Below are 19,529 nucleotides of genomic sequence, written 5' to 3' on the forward strand. Positions count from 1 at the left end.
CGAGAACTTTGACACACAAATTGAGTTGTCCATCAATAGTTTTTTCTTGTGCTCTCTGTCTCTCTCTCTCTGTCTCTGTCTCTCTGTCTCTGTCTCTCTTTGTCTCTGTCTCTCTCTCTCTTTCTCTCTCTCTCTCTCTTTCTCTCTCTCTCTCTTTCTCTCTCTCTTTCTCTCTCTCTCTCTCTAGTGAGAGCGGGAGAGAGAGAGAATTTGGGCTAGACCTGCCCCTTCAGCTGTTGCATGTTTGAATTGAGGTCTCACTTGCAGCCACACAGCAAACTTGTCAGTTCGACTCACTCGAAGGGTGCTCATGTTTGGATTCTATACCGCTGAAAAGCATCTGAAAGTTTTCAAGGTAATGTTTCTTTAAGGTTACTTTTCTTATTTACAGCTTGGTAAATATTTATATCACTTAATTTAGTCATACTTATAGACAGCTCACTACAGAAATAGTATTACAGTAAATGCCATTTAAAAAAACAATTAATGGAATTTCTTCATATTGCCCTAAAATGTATACAGGACTTAATTTACAGTTTTTAATACGATACAATACATCTTTAAATAAAATAATGCAACAGATAAAAAACATTGGTAATAATACAAAGTCCCTCTATGTGACTTGTTGTTTATAGATGAAAGAGGAAAGATTCAAAGTCGCCTTTCACCAAATTATAAAGGATAACATGACATGAAGGCAAAAAAACCTCACAAAGAAACCTGTGGAGTGCAAGTCTAATTACCACTGATTGACTTTAATTTCATCGCTTATAATAATTTAAGCTCAAATGTGTGACAAATTCATGATAATAGTTTGCGTATGTGCTTCAGCACTGATGGGTCAAACACACTTCATTGCTACACTAAAAGTTGGATTCCGTTGCAGCTGCATTCCTTCAAATCGGGTGCACATGTCGGAAACAATGTAGCTGACATGTTCTTTAAGTGACACTGAGACGAGAGACTATTTAGTTGACATCGTTTTGACAGTAATTGCATTTCCCAAACTTACCTGAGGCTTATTTTTGTTTCGAACACACCAGACAAAAATGTCTTAAAAATTGTAATTGTTCACACTGGCACTATAAGTCAGTTGTGAAAGTAAGTGAACACATTATTTGTAATAAATAAATCATTTCTATTGGTTAAAAGAATATTACGGTTTTATTTTTTTCACATTATGCTTCACTGTATGCCAGGGCAAGATTGTTAAATAATGTTTTGCATACATTCTTTTGTTTCGCAACATATTTGGAGAATTTTTGTAACAATATTTCAGCATTTCTCACAATTTTTGAAAATATTTTTTTTCCCTTACAGTGACCTGGACAAAACAGACCTCAATAGCCCCCTCTTGTGGTAATCCTGAAGACTTCTTGGACTTGGAGGAAAAAATAGATATGAATATCATTTCATCCCCTTGTGTGTTGAAGAACCTTTTTCCATAATGCTAGCCAAAATCCTGTCAACTAAAATGACTTTATAGCTGCTCAGCTTAAGCAAAAGCACCAGAAACTATGGAGGCCTCGAGTCCCGCCCACGCTGGGACTTCCCCAACCATGTCTGCCTTGCACCCATCTTCCACTCCCATCTCCTCTTATGGCTATCTTCAGTTCTTCTGGCATTACCAGAACAAGTCTGTCATTCTGGAACATTACAACTACACGGGCAAGCTGAAGCTGCAGGGCGACCGTTACCGTGACGGCCTCCAACCCGAGGCCATCGCCTTCCTGGTGGTGTGTCTGCTCATCGTGCTGGAGAACGCCGTGGTTCTTCTGGCTATCTGGAGGAACAAGAAGTTCCATTTACCCATGTATTACCTCCTGGGGAACCTGACTCTGTCGGACCTCCTGGCCGGGATTACCTACATGGCCAACATCATCATGTCCGGGCCGAAGACTTTGCAGCTGACGCCTCTGCTGTGGTTCCTCAGGGAGGGAGGAGTTTATATCACGCTGGCCGCTTCTGTCATCAGTCTGCTGGCCATCGCGATTGAACGTCATGTAACCATGGTGACCATGAGGCCGTACCACGGGGCGAAGCGGGGGAGGATGTTGGCGCTGATTTGTGCGAGTTGGGCCTTAGCGACCTTTTTGGGCGTCCTGCCCATTCTTGGATGGAACTGCATCCACAGACTGGAACAATGCTCCACCGTGCTTCCTCTTTACTCCAAGAGCTACATCCTTTTCTGCGTGTCAGTCTTTAGTGCGATTCTCCTCGCCATCGTGGTGTTGTACGCCCGAGTTTTCCGCATCGTCCGCACCAACACGCAACGTCAGCGGTTAGGCTTGTCGAGCAGCATGAGAAAGGGCCTGGCCAGGAAGTCGCAAAAGTACATCGCCCTCCTCAAGACGGTCACCATCGTGTTAGGTGTCTTCATCGCTTGCTGGCTTCCGCTCTTCCTCCTCCTCCTCCTGGATTTCTTCTGCCCAACAGGCACTTGCCGACTCCTCTACAAGGCCGACTACTTTCTGGGGGTGGCGATGGTCAACTCGCTCCTCAACCCCATCATCTACACTCTAACCAGTAAGGACATGAGGAGAGCCATTTTGAGGCTTCTCTGTCGGCCGTGTCTCATGACCAGGGACGGCCAGGTGAAGAAGATTGGCATGCCCTTCCTGGAGTGCAGCTTCAGTAAGACCGAGGTCCCCTCCCAGAAGCTGGAGCCGGGGATGGAGACAACAATCTCCTCCGGGAACGTGGTCACCAACCCATCTCCGATCAAGACACTCTATCCGAAACTCTTAAAGCCTTAAAGACTTGTCGGTTTGGCTCGCACTTAACAGAAGACATGTAGCACGCCTTTTGGAGGACATGCATGGAACCTACTCGGCTCTCCCACTGTACTGATGTTTGAGGTACTATGTTGATACCATGATGGCCTTGGTCTCCTCTTGGAGAAAAGTGGTTCTCCTCACTATGAATTCACAAGCTGAGAAGAAGTTTGGACTGTGTAGTGAAAAGTGATGACGATGGGCTCGAACCAACAAAAAAAATTGAAGCGTCCAACAAACAAAGCTAGTGAATATAAAATTATTCCTGATGAAGATGACTCATCGCTGGTTGACTTGTTGACAACCATGACATGTATTTAGACGCTGAGAAAATAAGGCCACTCAAATGTGAACAAGGCAACTCTTGTCAACTAATTTGCACTGAGATATCATTAAAATTGAAAAATTGGCTTGCACTCCTGTGGTTCTGTGGTTTGAATCCAAGCCTGGGAGAACTCTTTTGATAAAACCAATGTAAATATTACATTCAGACTTTCTTTTGTGGGGGCTCCCTTCAAACGTTTGGTGTGGTTTCTCATTAAATTAGCACAGATGGACACGATGATGAATTTCGGTAAACACATGGATTTCGCTGGATCGAAGGCCCGAGGTGTGATGGATAGTTTACGTAATAGACGACATGGTTGACTGTGGTAGGAAAATGAACAACACATCCAATCAAACCACAGAAAAGCTTCAAGGCATCGTGTGCGAGGGAGATGCAGAGAGATTTCTTTGAAATGACATCATCAAATGTCATCGGGTGTCCGGTGGAAAGTATGTCGGTTTTGGTTTTAAACATCAGCCCTGTCTGCGAGGCTCAGTTACAAAAGCACAACGCTGGATTTGGATACACTGACAGAAACCAACACGTCATTTGTATTATCTCATGTTTGGCATTACGCTTTTTTGTATAAATGTTTTTGGGTTTTTTTTTGTCTTCTGCCAGGACCTTCATTGACAAATGTTTTTTTTACTGTCATTCATCTTGTGAAAGTTTTTCTTTGAAAACATTTGGTAACTGTTGTATAGTAAATTATATACATTTTGTACTGGTGTCTGTTTTTTTGTTTTTTGTTTTTAATAAATGACTGACAATGTTTCTGGAGTGGAGTTTGTTTTGACTCTATCTTAAATTGTGCATGATGCCTTTTTGGAGAACCACAAGCACGACAGGAAGTGAGCCCCCTCGCCCACATCTGGTAAGGGCATTGACCTATATTTTGTGTATATTATACATACACCATTTACACATATGGTTCCTTTTTCCTCTTCATCTACCAAAGTCAAGGTTAACAGCCCTTCGCCGCACTGAAACAAATGGATCTCGTGTGTTTTATCACACAGATGGACCAGTTATGGCCCACAGGCTGTATGTTTGAGACCCATGCAATACAATCTACATTATCCATACAGTAGGTATAAATGTGAATGTGACCAATCCAGCGTAGAGTTCACACATTCTTGCTCAATGTCACCTGGGATCTGCTCCAGCACACTCACAATCCTAAGGAGGGCAAGTGCTGTCGAAAATAGATGGATAAAGTCTGCGGTCTGTTTTAAAGTTCATTTTTTGTATCTTTTCGTGATCTCACCACCCTCCAAAACACGGACTTTAATAAATGAGCCCACAAGGTTTTTTTTATTTTTATTATTTGTACACGTTGTTCCACATGCTGGAGGTGTCTACTGATGAGAGCCATCATTTAACAAACCCCATACTTCTCTTCTTCATGAATTCATGCAACAAACTGATAGAGGTCATAAAGTCATATTTCTCAAAGACTTAGAAGCCCTTGGAGTGCAATTATTAAGCAATATAACCAAATATATCTCAGAACAGCCTTAGAATAATAATTGTTTGAAATATGTCTGCAAGGACCCGTTTAGGGAACTGAGATCAATTGAGTGGAACCAAAGACAGACTTGGACAGTCAACTGAATGAACTCAAGACTTGACAAGTCGTAGCATTGCTTTTCTTCGGTTCAAATTACGTTTTGGAAGTTATGTGTTTAATCAGCAGTGAGTCCTGTCAAAAAGGATAATGCAATGGTTTGGAAAGCTTAAAAATAGATTTGAAAGATAAATGTTGAATCTCCCTGTATGCATCTCCAGTGTGGCCCTTTAACGCCATCTTGTGGTTGTAAGTAGAATAGACAGTTCTCCATATAACCTTTGGAGGTTTAGGGGCATTTATCCTTAAGGACCGCCAGATTACTAGTAAAACTAAACAATCATTCATTACATGAAGTGACATACAGCTGCACTGTAAATATTATTAGTCTAAACTGATCGAAATTACATCAAAACATTCATTTTTGCTGATTAACATTTTGCCGTGCCACTGAATGTTTTTGAGGGCGTAATATTTGTAAAAGTACTGTAAATTTCAACATTATTATAAATAAATAAAATCATTATTAAACAGTATTCAAACCACGTTTATTTGCTGAATTTGTCAATGCTGTCATGTTGTACATTCATGAGTTTGACTAGCTGAGCTGGCAGTCATCCAGTACAACACTTTCACTCGGACACAATCCTTTCTCAATAAAAGCAGATATTGACTTGAGCCCATTGTCCTTCGTTACGTGTCAACTGAGGCCACGTCGGGACACTCTTATTGTGAAGGGGAGGGGAGGCCCTCGCACAATGCTTAGTCATGGTGAGTTACCGCTCCCCCCCCGCCCCCTCCAACACCCTCCCCCCCGCCTCCCACCTCCCTCCCCCGTCTTATGTGGCGCACAGTTTATCATGGAGGAACTCGACTGCGCGACGTGAGTATCTCTTTTTTGACAGATTTAAGATCAAGTTTGACCTGTATGTGGATCAAAAACGTGTTATTGTTTATACTATCACAACACGGCTCGTTGAACCCGATGTAGCGTGCTTGTTTTCGAAGCGGTTTAAATACCGCTAGCTACCGTCTGTTGTTATAATCTGAAGGTAGCTCTTTCACTTTGATTAGATTGAGTAGCAACCTCTTTTGTTGGAGTTGGAATCTTTCTTAACCTCGTATAAAGGTTTCCGTGAATGTAGTGCATCTTTATTTTTAGCGCTGGTGTTTCTGAGTAAAAACAAGCGCCAAATGCAGCGTGCAGACGTGGATGACGATTGGGTGATTTAAAAAATAAAGAAGACGCTATGAATGGTGTGTGTGTTGAGTGCACGGCAGTCCCGTTCGGTGTAAATTCATTATGTAAGATTCGACTTCTCTTGTGGGTCATGTTTTGGTACATTCAGTTCCACCGTGAAGAGTTCAGGATGAGTCACCGAGTAGGCGAAGTCGGTGCCAACATACCAGTGATCAAACGTACTCTAGTTTAGTGGCTTGTCCTCATTTGGCCATTTGCAGTCAGCAGCGAGCACACTGCATGGAAAGAGAAAAGCTGCAGAAGCAATTGTGTAAGCTGGACTGAGGGACAGAAAGTGGGAGTCTCAAACTGGAATGAACTTGTGGAGTAAACCAAACGTATTGGAAATAGAAGTCGATCTTCTGGTTTAGTGTCATACCAGTTGTTAGGATCATCACAAGTCGCTTAGTCGTTATGGTTTCCTCCAGAGGGTTGCAATAATCATAAATGTATCGTAAATCATCTTTTCATATTTTGTTATATTACAGTACAGTACATTGCTCCCACTTGTCTTGTAGTATTTATTTTAAAAATTGTGCAGATTTTCTGCCAAATTGAAAAGAGCAAATCCATTTAGCAAGACCCCTAAAGTAGACACACTATATTTGCTTTACAAATGATGTGGCCAGCTGGATCTGGCCCCCGGGCCTTGTGTTTCACACCTGTGCTTCTGTGTAAAAGCCTTTTCACACTGCATTTAGCAGAGCGCAGTGTGTCGTTGATCAACTTATTTATTGTGTATCTGCAGCCATGGTGTGACAACAGAACGCCCAAGGTTAGTGTTTGCTGTCTTTGAAAACTTGCCAAAATATAGGTAATAAACATAACAAATACCTTGTCGGGTTGGTTGAAAGTGCTAGGAGGAAGTGTAGCAATTTCAACAGCAGAACTGTTAGCTTAAAAAAAATATACAACACATCCTTCTACTGCCCTGTACGTCCTCCATTTAATGCTAAAATCATAATAATATTTTATGAAGCGATCCCTCCTATTGTGCAGTGTTAGAATACCACTTGTGCTCAATGTTTATCTTTGCCTTTAAATCATTTGTCATTTAGGAAAATGACCCAATTAGATTGAGCGATAACATTCATAGTAACAATAGCAAGCCAGTAATTGCCCCCATGTGAAACTATTAAATTTTCTGCCTGACATATCAAGATGTTCGCCTCCAAGTTTCCTTTGAACAATGATCACATTTTTTCCATGTGTTCAGCTCACTTTGAGAAGTGTTAGCTGGTACCAGGAACTTGTTCTGAATGCAAAAAAAAAAAAAAAAGGCAAACTGCTCCGTGCCAAGCTGAAGTGTACAGTGACTGTCAGTGTGCACTTACGAGTTAAGCAACGCTCTACATTGAAGTGACACTAACTATTTGATTAAGACTGCATTTTGACCTTAGCGGTTTCGCCATTTGTCAAATACTGGAGCAGCTTTCCAATGAAGAGTTTTCTGATCGGAAGTGTAAATGTAGGTAGGAGAATCATACCTGAGACAGTTTGGCTCCTGTGGGCAACCTAAATTAAAAAAAAAAAAGTATTATTATAATATCATTTTTTTGCAGTATTTTATTTATTTGCAGATTGAAGGCCAGTTGTGAACAAAAAAAAAAAAATGGCCTCCTGTGGGCAACCTCGGTGACTGGTGCCTGAATTAAAAAAAAAAAAAAGTATGATTATAATATAATTTTTTTGCAGTATTTTATTTATTTGCGGATTGAAGGCCGGTTGTGAACAAAAAACAATCGCCTCCCTCCACCAACTGCTAACCAAGCATATAAAATAATCAGTAAATGTAATTGTGGCATTTTACATTTATTATTTGTTTGTTTTTTACACAAGGAAAAATAAAAGACTGAGTCATGCTGAATGAGACTTTTTGTGAGTCACACCCAATCGTACAACTTCAAAAGCATGCGTGAATTACATTTTGACAAAATAAGCTACACTGTTTTTGTAGTCAGCTCTGAAAAATAAACAAACATGTATTTTTGTTCACCCTGTGAAATCCTGGTTTAGTTAATCAAGTATCCATGAAGTCCCAACACAACCATTGGAATGGATTGATTTCATAGCAATTATGTTCTAAGATTTTACCCAAAAAAATCTAAAAACTATTTATTGTCCATACATGTCCATATTGTATTTCAGCCCTCTTACATAAAATATTTGCATGTTACCACCTGGAACCATGTTACATATTAGTTTCACTTTAGTATCTATTTCATGTCCTCGTTCCTGAAAAGGGACTGTACAAACTCGTTTAGCATGGTTTCCATTCCCGTCTCATAGGCGTCCTTTTACACTAGAAGAAACCATCTCTGCAATGTTGGAGACGTTTGGAGGAGGTTTAGAACTTGTGCTGTGCTGACTTGAAATGGGCGTCATGACAAAGAAGGAAGTGTCACGTACACCAATGTGTACTCGGAATACATTTGTGCCGTGTCATGGGATACAACATACGTGTGTGTATATTAACGTTTAGGCACGGAGATGTATTTTGACCCCGTTTTAAGCGGATTAGGTATCTGATGTCACTTTCTACCCTCTCGTTACAGGTGTTAGTTGAGCTGATGCAAATGCTGGAAGGATTCAAAAAAGGGAAACAAAACAAATTGCTTCGCCGGGACTTCCAATGATAGAAGGACCACTAATTTTTTCCAACAACTTTTTGGACACAACATTTTTTTATTTTTTTTTGCTGTGAAGAAAAGTGGTGAGTTTTTTTCCTGCTATTTTTTTCAGATTTTTTTTTTCTGTGTTTTTCGTCACGCCGATTGAAAACATTCCAAGAAACCGGTTCAATGGGCTGTCAAGAACGACAAGAGCTTTATTTTGCAAGCATTGGACTACATTCACTATTCTCATCCGAGTTAAAGAACATGTTTGCAAAGATGTTTTGAAGGCCAAAATAGCCGTAAGTGATTCTCATTGAAGCTGTTGATTTTTTTTTTTTTTTTTTCTTCCTGCCACTTTTTTCTCCATAGTCAATGGAATTCTCAAGTTTGAGTACTGGTATGATGGAATGGAGTCACGTAGGAGTGCAAGTAATTACGAGGTCTCCAATAACTCCGCAATGAGTCACAAAGCTTGACACAGGTACTGAACTCGACAAAGGAGTCATTGTGTTTGCATCAATTTGACTCAAAGTCAGCTAAAGCAGAAGAGCCCACCCAATTTTTCCCCCCACGACTTGCCCAGTGGTGCCATGATACCGCCAAACGTTTCTTGTGCGAGAGACTAAGGAGGAGGAGACGAAGGAAGGAAATGTCAGAGTGCCTGACAGAATGCAAAGCGCTGGTGACTCCGTCCACGCGCAACGGCCACCGCGTCTTCAGCTACACGCTCGAGAGCCACACGGCCGCCGCCTTCGCCATCATGAACGAGCTGCGTATGGAGCGCCAGCTCTGCGACGTGACTCTGCGTGTGCGCTACCAGGACCTGGAGGCGGTGGATTTTGTGGCTCACAAGGTGGTGCTGGCGTCCTCCTCGCCCGTCTTCAGGGCCATGTTCACCAACGGCCTGAAAGAGTGCGGCATGGAGCTGGTGTCCATCGAAGGCGTCCACCCCAAGGTGAGACAAACTGATTTTAATTTTTGATTTGACGTGAGATGTTTTCGATGGTTGATGATTATTATTCTTTTTTTTTTTTTTTTTGCCGTTATCATAATATTCCTGCCAGTTTGTTTTACTTTAGTGCAAATTATCCATCAACTTGCCATCAGCAAGCCTTTATCTCCACCATTTCCAACAATCATTAACTTCTTTTTGCAATTGTGTGACAGCTAACGGTGTTAAAATATTACTGCAAACAAGGCCTGTAGAGTTAATAAAAGTTTTATGGCGGCAACAGCTCAACTCTGTGGTTATCGCTGGTACAGGACTCTGCGGTGACACACAGCAGAAAAGCACACACATTGTGTAACCACGGTTAATCATTGAGATGCTCACGCCTATGGGATTTGCCATTGTGGTTTAAAATCCTCATATTTTTGACTATTTTCAAACATTTTGGTTGATCTCCAAACTCTATGGCTTTTGATATGAGAAACAAACATCACTCCGAGATGATAACCTTGTAACTCTACGCAACTCGCTCTGCAGGTGATGAATCGACTGATAGAGTTTGCCTACACAGCCAGTATCTCCGTCGGAGAGAAGTGTGTGATCCACGTGATGAACGGTGCCGTCATGTACCAGATAGATAGCGTCGTCAAGGCCTGCTGTGACTTCCTGGTCCAGCAACTGGACCCCAGCAACGCCATCGGTATCGCCAGTTTCGCCGAGCAGATCGGTTGCACGGAGCTTCACCAAAAGGCTCGGGAATACATCTACATGAACTTCAGCCAGGTACTTTCAAGCCACGGATATTTGCACAGATGTCAATTTGTATTTGATTGACTCCTGATAAGATGGAGGATTGACGTCTATAGCCGTCAATGGGAGTGAACGTGTTAAGTAGTTCAAAGTTGCTGACCTTGTACTATTCTCTTTTCCAGGTGGCGACCCAGGAGGAGTTTTTTAACTTGTCTCACTGCCAGTTGGTGAATCTCATCAGCCGCGACGAGCTCAACGTGCGCTGCGAGTCCGAAGTCTTCCGGGCATGCGAGGCCTGGGTGCGCTACGACAAAGAGAACCGGCGGCCGTACGTCCAGGCCTTACTCCACGCGGTCCGCTGCCATTCCCTCACCCCCAACTTCCTGAAAGCGCAGCTCCAGTCTCTTGACTGGGACCCGCAGTGTAAAGACTACCTTGCACAAATCTTCCAGGACCTCACCTTGCACAAGCCCACCAAAGTCAATTCTTGCCGAACCCCCAAGGTGCCGCAGCTCATTTACACAGCCGGGGGCTACTTCCAGCAATCCCTCAGCTACCTGGAGGCGTTTAATCCCTGCACGGGGTCCTGGCTACGGCTTGCGGACCTGCAGGTACCTCGCAGTGGCCTGGCAGCTTGTGTCATCAGTGGGCTTTTCTACGCCGTGGGCGGGAGAAACAACGCCCCCGATGGCAACATGGACTCGAATTCACTGGATTGCTACAACCCGATGAACAACTGCTGGTTGCCCTGTGCGCCTATGAGCGTGCCCAGAAACCGAATAGGAGTGGGAGTCATCGATTGCATGATATACGCCGTAGGCGGATCTCACGGGTGCATTCACCACAACAGCGTGGAAAGGTAAGTCGCTCAACGTAACGTTAATGCCGGAGGAAATTGTGTAACGTGGCGACCATAAGTCTCAAGTCTGCTCTTTCTCTGTAGGTACGACCCAGAAAAGGACCAGTGGCAGCTGGTCGCCCCCATGTTGACTCGGCGTATCGGGGTGGGCGTGGCCGTCATCAACAGGCTCCTTTACGCCGTGGGCGGTTTTGACGGCGCCGGGCGGCTCAGCTCGTGCGAGTGCTACAACCCGGAGAGGGACGAGTGGAAGACGGTGGCCTCGATGAACACCATGCGCTCTGGAGCTGGTGAGCACCAAGCATGAGGTTGGCTCTCTTTTGAAAAAAGACCCGATCAAGATTTGTTCTCCTTCCAGGTGTTTGCGCTCTGGGCAATCACCTCTTTGTGATGGGCGGCTACGATGGCACAAACCAACTGAACACAGTCGAGCGCTACAATGTGGAAACGGATACGTGGAGCTTTGCTGCCTCCATGAGGCACCGACGCAGTGCTCTGGGAGTCACCGCTCTAAACGGACGCATCTACGTTTTGGGTGAGGACGTTTTACAGCTGTTGTTTTTATACCCGAACGTGCTGTGAGTAGGTTCTCAAAATACATCGAGTGTTGCTCAGATTTTCACATTTAGTGGATCTCCAACGTATCCCGCATGCGATTGAGGTGTCTCTCAAATGAAGTTCACGAAGAAAGCAAACGAAAACCTAGGAATTGATGGTTGAAACCATTTTGCGTTGACAGGAGGTTATGACGGCAGCACGTTCCTTGACAGCGTGGAGTGTTACGACCCCGAGAAGGACACTTGGTCGGAGGTAACGCACATGACGTCGGGGCGTAGCGGCGTTGGCGTGGCCGTTACCATGGAGCCGTGCCAGAAAGACCCGCCTCTGTGTCCCACACCCGAGCGGGACGAGCTTTCGCAACACACTCGGCAGCACAGCGCACTGTAAACCCACAAGTTACACATTGATTCTGGAGCGAACACCAAATCAGTATTATAACTTGAAAGGTCTGAAGTTCACTGTCAGCGGCAGTATAATCAATGGCCGACCTTCTTTGGAACCTGTCTTGTGTTCTGCCAAACCCAGCAAGACCTCAGTCCTGTCTTTGTGCTCACTTTGGGCTTATTGAGGTCCTCAAGCAAAGCCTCAACTACTAAATTGGACTGAAAAGGGCTGCACGCAGGCACTGGTTTCATCAGGGGGCTCTTTAGTTCGAGCTAAAAGGGGGTCGAGAGGGCCTGTGTTCAAGAGTCATTTGAGGGAGGAAAAATGGTTTTATCATCTCATCCAATTCAAAGTCACTCTTGTTTGTCACTTTAGGGCTGTTTAAGTGCCAACGGTGTGTGTGTGTGTGTGTGTGTGCGCGCGTGTGTGTGTATTTTTAACTTAAATCAGTGTACTGAGGGGCAAGATGATACGGTCCCCATGACAACGGGATTCACACTTGAAAGACACTAGGAGCAACAAATTAAGACTGATTTGAATTTGATAATCAGCACCAATCCTCGTGTAAAAAATGCTAGGTTAAAATGTACCAGTCCAAATTGTAGCAGCACATCTAAATTGCGAGTGGGACCATTTTTTTAATGGGAGCCAATTTGGGTTTTCCCCAAGTCCTCAGAATTTGTCGGTTAAATGGGCTTTTTCGTTTTCATTTTATTTAATTTTGTTAATTTTTTTTTTTTCCCCAGGGTGCACGAAACAATAAATAATGTTTTAAAACGTACATATGGTGACCAGGGCACCAAACCAATCATTAAAAAAAAAAAAAAAAAGTCCCTTATACAATATGACCTTGTAAAGTGAAGTGTTTCTAAATACTTTACATGTTACCTGTTAAGATAATTGCTGAAAATTCTGGACTACTGAAAGTTGGCCATACGGCGTTAAATTGTTTTCCACTATTCCAGTATTCCTGATTTGTTCGGCGTGGCTAAAATGGCACCGCCCCATGTGTCATAAATTGTCCCACCCCAACTTTTTTAAAAACTTGAGTGCCTTTTTTCACATCTGTGGTTTGCCAGAGGAATTTTGAGGTAGTTATTTATTAATAGGCCCATTTCTACCACAAAATAACTCAGTTCGCTCGTTAGCTAAGTAGCTATGTCTACCCAAAAATGGACGCTACATTTGCTGACCAGCTCAGTGTCGTAATTTAAATTACCAAGTGAGAAGGTGTCTCACAAGAACAAAAGGCTTGTCAAAGTATTTGAATTTCTTGTTGAAACATTACATCTTTTTTTTTTATTTCTACGGCATTAATGGGGTTTGCATTGGTCGCTAAATGGGATTATAAGCGGGATGTTGCGAAAAAAAAAAAAGATGACCTCCATTAGAAGATTTCAAATTGTGTAGCAGGTCTGCTGAGTATCTCACTTCATCCACACACACACACACATTTGCAGCATTCCGCGTTGTGTATTCAACGTATGTGCAGTCTACAGGAATATTTTGGAGCTTAAAGACAAAATCAGCCAGATGACATTTTGGTGCAAGATGAGCACGTCAAACAGGTCGAACCTGGTCCATAATCAAAGTGCCAAGACTGGGATTATTGGGATTACTGTAGCTGTTCAAATTTTAACTGATTAATCTTCCTCAATGTTTGATTTGTTTGTAATGTAAAAACACCAATTTCTCTTCTGGAAAGTTGACTTTTCTTCTTCTTCTTCCACCAGACCTCAAAAACAAAAGTGACCATGTTTGTCCAAAGCGTTCCAACAATTGAACACTAGGACAAATTAAAAAAAAAAAAAAAAAAAAATGTTTGTAACAGCCGTTTAAGCTACAAAGGTTTCTACATGATGTTTTGTACATTGATATTCAAATAATTATTGTACAGAATTGAAGAGCTCACCTTTTTATTTATTAGATAATTTGCTTTTCTCGTTCCTCTGAGCTGACGACACTTTTGTAATGAAACAGGCTGGTGTTGTGTTTCTTTAAGCAACAAGCATGTATTGTTGAATCAAAGTTCCTGTTGTGTATGGGCGGGGTTGTTTGTAAAGAATTTAGTTCACTTTGAAAGGGATTTTGTTGTTCATCTATAGCTGGGTTGGAAAATAGAGTATTTAAAATGTGCTTTGTACATTTTTCCAACTGAAACCTGTACCATACTTGTATAATAAAAAGTTTATTGTATTTTAACGTTCATGTTTTTATATTGCAAAGCAACAAAATTCATTTTAACAGTTTCAACCCGTCAATTTAAAAAGAAAACTAACACCAACAGAGGGAGACAAACTGCACTATATTGAACATATATATTGTGCAAAAATGTATATCTTTTGTTAATAACAACACTGAAAGAAAACTAAAGAAGTTATAATATGCCACAAACACTCATATTAACTTAAATATTTTTGTCAGCATTTTAATGTGACATTTAGTCTAGAAAATTGAAGGTGCTTTCTCCCTAAAACTATCACTTGACAACAAACGCAAAAGTAGAAATTGCAACTTGGCGGTTGTACAGATCTTTAAGCTTTTTTTGAGAATGCTATTTGACGTCTATCTAAACCCGCTTTATTTTGAAATGTTTGATTCCGGTTATGTTTGACTCGATTGCTTTATTTTGAAGTGTCAGTCTGGATGTGCAGGTTTGTCGTGCAACTTGACACCGGTGCGCTCCTCCTTATGGCTCCATGAAGACGGCACCCCGAGACTTACCTGACACCACTGCGTGTCCTGTCGGCCGCAAAAGGTAAGTCCAATATAATTATATAAACTCTATATATTAAAGTTTGTGCATAGTAGTTAAAAAAAAATCGTTACAGTTTGTCAGGTTGTACGACTTGAAGATGGTGATTTCGCAATCTTTTTTTTTTGTAGTCGTGCACCTTAGATGATTGTCTCCTCAACATATCAACAGTTGAATTGCATCTAAATGCTGCTTAAATTGTAACTTCTCTCGCAATGTGTCAAGGATTATGCAAAGCACATGTTATCTCGACATGTTTCGTATGTGTGTGCAAGCCAAGTGAGAAAACTGGTGTCTGGCTGACACATTGTTGTCAAACTGGTTGATCGACTCAGAATACACCTGACCCGATACTGCGGCTCCTGGAATTGTGTTGCACCAAACACGTGCTCTCGGTTCCGGGCTATAATAATAATTATCTTAATACTTGGGTCATAATTTTTTTTATCTTTACTAGCAATGTTTTGAATCACATTTGAACGTTTATTATAGCTAAATAAATAAATGATGAAACGTGATGTGTACCCATACATACGCACTGGAGTTTTCTTTTTTTGTTTGTTTTACAAATCTATACAAATATTATGTTTTATTTTGTTTTCCAAGAGGGAGTTCCTTCCCTACTGTCCAGTATTTAGCATCCAAATTTAAGCGACAGATGCCTAATTATGCAACGTGAGCCACGTGACATTGAAACATGACATTTCTCGCTCTTGTCTTCTTCAGTGTGGACCAGCAGCCAGAATGATCCCAGTGGGAGAATTCCGAAACATCGGCATCGAGCAGAACTCCAAGTACCGTGTGCTCAAGCCGTGGTGGGATGTTTTCTCCGAGTACCTGTGTGTGGCCATGCTCATGATTGGAGTCTTTGGATGCACCTTACAGGTGAGCACCACTCAAAAATTGCTGAGCCGAATAATAACAACACAATAGAACATAAATGGATGGATTCCTTCCACTGTAGTCTGACACACACACACACGCACACACCCATTCAAGGGAAACACCACACTTGTCTCAACTTGTCAGGTCGTACAAAATTTCAGAGAGGTCCAACTGATTCTTCACAACTGTAATGGTGTAATGTATAAGAATATCACACAGAAGTTATATTTCTTGTTCATATTAGATAATTTTTTTTTTTGGTTTGCTCTTAATGTAGCAGTACAAACTGATAACAAGCTTGCGGTATGTGCTGTAGTCTTTTCTTAATCGAAAACAATTGTTTACTTTGGCGTACTTTCAGAAAGATGAACAAAATCAATATTTCTGTCATGAAGAATTATACCTGGAATAGACAAAAATAAAGCTTCCACTTCAGTTTTTTTAGTACTGGTACTAATTATGTAGTCTTGCGAAAGCTCAAGCTTTTCCTATCATTAGATGGAAAGTCTTTATTGTAGTGAGGTTGGGCCGCTGTTGTGGAAATAAATCTTGTAGTTCCCCATTCTTTTATTTTAGAGTCATTACGTTATTGCCGATATAAAGATTAGCAAAGGTTTTCGAGATGAAGGCAATATTCAAACATGCTCAAGTTGTTATGGTAAACTTTTAGCTACCATCGGCTAATTAAACCACTGTGATGTCGCAATTGGGGTAAATAACAAAAGATTTAATTGGCCCTTTGTTTTCACTCTTAATGCAATTGAAGGGCAAAGACTTTGAGTAGCACGTTGTTGGTCTTCGCCCACTAATCCTTCCGTCCGTTTTCTCCAGCTCACCCAAGATAAGATCGCTTGCCTGCCGAGTCAATTCACCAGTCCGACGCCAAGCGCCATCGACTGCAGCTACATCCGCAACTACGGCGAGAACCAGACGTGGGAAAGCCTCAATTTAAAACCGAGCCATCCCGTCATACGGGAGGTGCTCGGCCGCAAGAATAACTTGGACATCCACCAGTATGTCTTCATCAACCACTACTGCTACGAGCGCTTTGTGCACTGGTATGCAAAGTACTTCCCGTATCTGGTGGTGATCCACACCATGATCTTCATGGTGACCAGCAGCTTTTGGTTCAAGTTCCCCGGAACATCCTCCAAACTTGACCTTTTTGTCACCATCCTGGGAAAATGCTTTGACTCCCCCTGGACCACCAGAGCCTTGAGTGAGGTTTCTGAGGAAAGAGGTGAAGAAAAATTGGTCAACTGGAGGAGAAGCACCATATCCAAAGATCCCGCGGAGAAGCGAACCGACGAGGAGGAGACCACCTTGCTTCAGCGATCCGCTTCGTGTAAATCCAATCCAGATAAGAAGACTCAAGAATCTCAGTCGGCTCCGTCTGTGTTGGATAAGAAGGAAGGAGAGCAGGCTAAGGCTCTGTTTGAGAAGGTGAAAAAGTTCCGAACTCACGTCGAAGAGGCGGACATCTTGTACATTATGTACGTGCTGCAAACGTCCCTCAAGGTCTTTAAGTTCCTTTTAATTATCATTTACACTGCGGCACTTTCTCCAAACATTGAGATCGTGGTACGCTGCTTGGTTCCTCCCGAGCTGACCGGTTTTGACATCTATTGCTGTAACCACAACAAAGCTCATCTCTTCTCCAAACTGGCCTACTGCTACATTTGCTTTGTGGCCGTCTACGGGATTTTGTGCATCTATACTTTGTATTGGCAGTTCCACCGCCCTTTGAAGATCTACTCCTATGAGCACGTCAGGCTAGAGACGGGCATCAACGACATACCGGACGTGAAGAACGATTTCGCCTTCTTGCTCCACCTGGTGGACCAATACGACGACCTCTACGCGAAACGATTCGCTTTCTTTCTCTCCGAGGTGAGCGAGAGTCGACTCCATCAGCTCAACTTAAACTACGAATGGACCGCCAAAAAGCTGCGTGCCCGTCTGGCTAAGAATGCCAGCGACCGACAAGAGCTCCACCTGGTTCTGTTGCCAGGACTTCCCGACACGGTCTACGAGTTGTCCGAGATCGAATCGCTGAAATTGGAGCAGGTTAAAAACGTCTCCATCTCGCCTAACGTGGCGAAGCTGGAGAATCTTCGGGATCTGTCGCTTATCTACTGCAAAGCCAAGGTCCAGCTGCCCGCCTTAAACCACCTCAAAGACCAATTGAAGTTCCTGCGCCTGTGCTTTGAAAGTCTCGACGAGGTGCCCGAATGGATGTACCACCTGCAACGACTGGAGGAACTGCATCTGAACGGCCCGCTTACCAACGAGGTGGCCCGAAGTGCCAACCTGGACTCCCTTCGAGAGCTCACGGCACTGCGGGTCCTCACCCTGCGCTCCAACCTCACCAAGATCCCGACCAGCATCTCCGACGTCGCACAGCAGCTACAGCGTTTGAGCATCTACAACGAAGGCACCAAGATCCAAGGCTTCAGCAGCCTGAAGAAGCTAAGCAACCTGGTCTCGCTGGAGTTAGTGGGCTGTGAGTTGGAGCGCATCCCGAGCGCTGTCTTCAGCTTGAGCAATCTGCAGGAGTTGGACCTGAAGGAAAACAAGCTGACCACCGTGGAAGAGATCCTGAGCCTGCAACACTGCCAGCGGTTGGTGACCCTGCGCCTGTGGCACAACAAAATCACCTACATCCCCGATCACATCAGCAAGCTGCATACGCTGGAGACTCTGGACATCAGCTGGAATAAGCTACGAAAGCTTTCCCCGCGATTGTTCCACTGCACCAAGTTGAGGCACTTGGACGTCTCGCACAACCAGCTCACCGCCATCCCGCCCAAGGTGGGCATCCTGCAGGGTCTCCAGTTCTTCTCCGCTGCTTTCAACTCCTTAGAAACCCTCCCGGATGAACTGTTCTCCTGTAAAAGAATAAAGACTTTGAATGTGGGAAACAACTGCTTGTTCTACCTTAGCTCCAGAGTAGCCAACCTGGCCCACCTCATCCGACTGGAGCTCAAGGGGAACCGCCTGGACGGTTTACCTGTGGAGGTAGCGGACTGTCCCCTGTTGACCACCAGTGGGCTCGTAGTGGAAGAAAATCTTCTCGAGTTGTGGCCGTCACAAGCGCGCACAAGGTTGATGAGTAGTAGTTGAGTTGATTCAAAGGGCCATCTTAGCTCATTTGGGATTTAGTTACACGTAGAATCTACAAGTGCATTTTCTGGGGGGCTCATAGTGTTTCCCACAGTGTCACATTGCCGCTTTTCAGGTGGCAAACAAGCAGAGTGAGACCGTGAAGGGAGCTTTTCTTTGCACGGAATAATACAGTTTGTGTTCTGTTCAACCAAACGGAGGAAGAAGACTGATTTCATACGTTCAAAACAAGTCAATAAGTTTCAGAAAGATGTGGTTGTACATTCATGGCTCTGATTTTGAAATATTTTTACTCATTACATATTACTGAGCAAGGTTTGCATTTTTTGTACTACCTCTACAGCATTTTACATTGAGTGAAATGTAGAAGAAAAAATAAACAAAATTATTCAGAACACAAAAAAAATTCCACCACATTTTGTAATGTTTACCACAATTAACAGGATGTTATCGTTGTTGTTACTGCTGTTATCATTTTTGCACTAGCATCAAACTAGGACTTTTATGGTTGTTCACAGTCCAGACTGCGTTAGTCATGTTGTGACTTGTACGTGGAAAAGCAGGTCAGTTTGTAAACATACCTCAGAGTCAAGCAATGTGCCTGACACTGAACCTTAACATGAATTTTCTTGTTCTCTGCCGATTTCTTTTTTTTTTTTTTTTTAGTATTAGACGAGCAGTGAAAAGAATAATGTGCGATTATAACCGTCTTGTTTCCTTTGCTTCTTACCCATGTTTT

General features: G+C 43.0%; 3 protein-coding genes across 5 annotated transcripts; all 3 read left to right on the forward strand.

Moving 5' to 3' along the window:
• Nucleotides 1-216: 216 nt before the first annotated feature.
• s1pr5b (sphingosine-1-phosphate receptor 5b) lies at nt 217-3,876 on the forward strand. The gene is made up of 2 exons (XM_037269189.1): nt 217-355; nt 1,321-3,876. The coding sequence occupies exon 2, from the start codon at nt 1,518-1,520 to the stop codon at nt 2,754-2,756; it is 1,239 nt and encodes a 412-aa protein (XP_037125084.1). The 5' UTR covers nt 217-355; nt 1,321-1,517; the 3' UTR covers nt 2,757-3,876.
• Nucleotides 3,877-5,466: 1,590 nt separating this feature from the next.
• Nucleotides 5,467-14,223, forward strand: keap1b (kelch-like ECH-associated protein 1b). 3 transcript variants are annotated; one of them, XM_037265619.1, is made up of 9 exons: nt 5,467-5,552; nt 8,465-8,622; nt 8,894-9,005; nt 9,108-9,479; nt 10,011-10,256; nt 10,406-11,082; nt 11,167-11,372; nt 11,441-11,617; nt 11,822-14,223. In XM_037265619.1, exons 4-9 carry the CDS (start codon nt 9,174-9,176, stop codon nt 12,028-12,030), a joined length of 1,821 nt encoding a protein of 606 aa, XP_037121514.1. In that variant the 5' UTR covers nt 5,467-5,552; nt 8,465-8,622; nt 8,894-9,005; nt 9,108-9,173; the 3' UTR covers nt 12,031-14,223. The 3 variants fall into 3 exon arrangements, with proteins under 3 accessions (XP_037121514.1, XP_037120000.1, XP_037120702.1); XM_037264105.1 differs by having other exon boundaries at nt 8,894-9,479; XM_037264807.1 differs by lacking the exon at nt 5,467-5,552 and adding an exon at nt 5,578-5,721 and having other exon boundaries at nt 8,894-9,479.
• A 412-nt stretch (nt 14,224-14,635) lies between these two features.
• si:zfos-323e3.4 (volume-regulated anion channel subunit LRRC8C) lies at nt 14,636-19,529 on the forward strand. The gene is made up of 3 exons (XM_037251371.1): nt 14,636-14,785; nt 15,509-15,667; nt 16,499-19,529. The coding sequence occupies exons 2-3, from the start codon at nt 15,527-15,529 to the stop codon at nt 18,788-18,790; spliced, it is 2,433 nt and encodes an 810-aa protein (XP_037107266.1). The 5' UTR covers nt 14,636-14,785; nt 15,509-15,526; the 3' UTR covers nt 18,791-19,529.

The sequence above is a fragment of the Syngnathus acus genome, chromosome 1 (assembly GCF_901709675.1).
Source record: "Syngnathus acus chromosome 1, fSynAcu1.2, whole genome shotgun sequence".
NCBI lineage: Eukaryota > Metazoa > Chordata > Actinopteri > Syngnathiformes > Syngnathidae > Syngnathus > Syngnathus acus.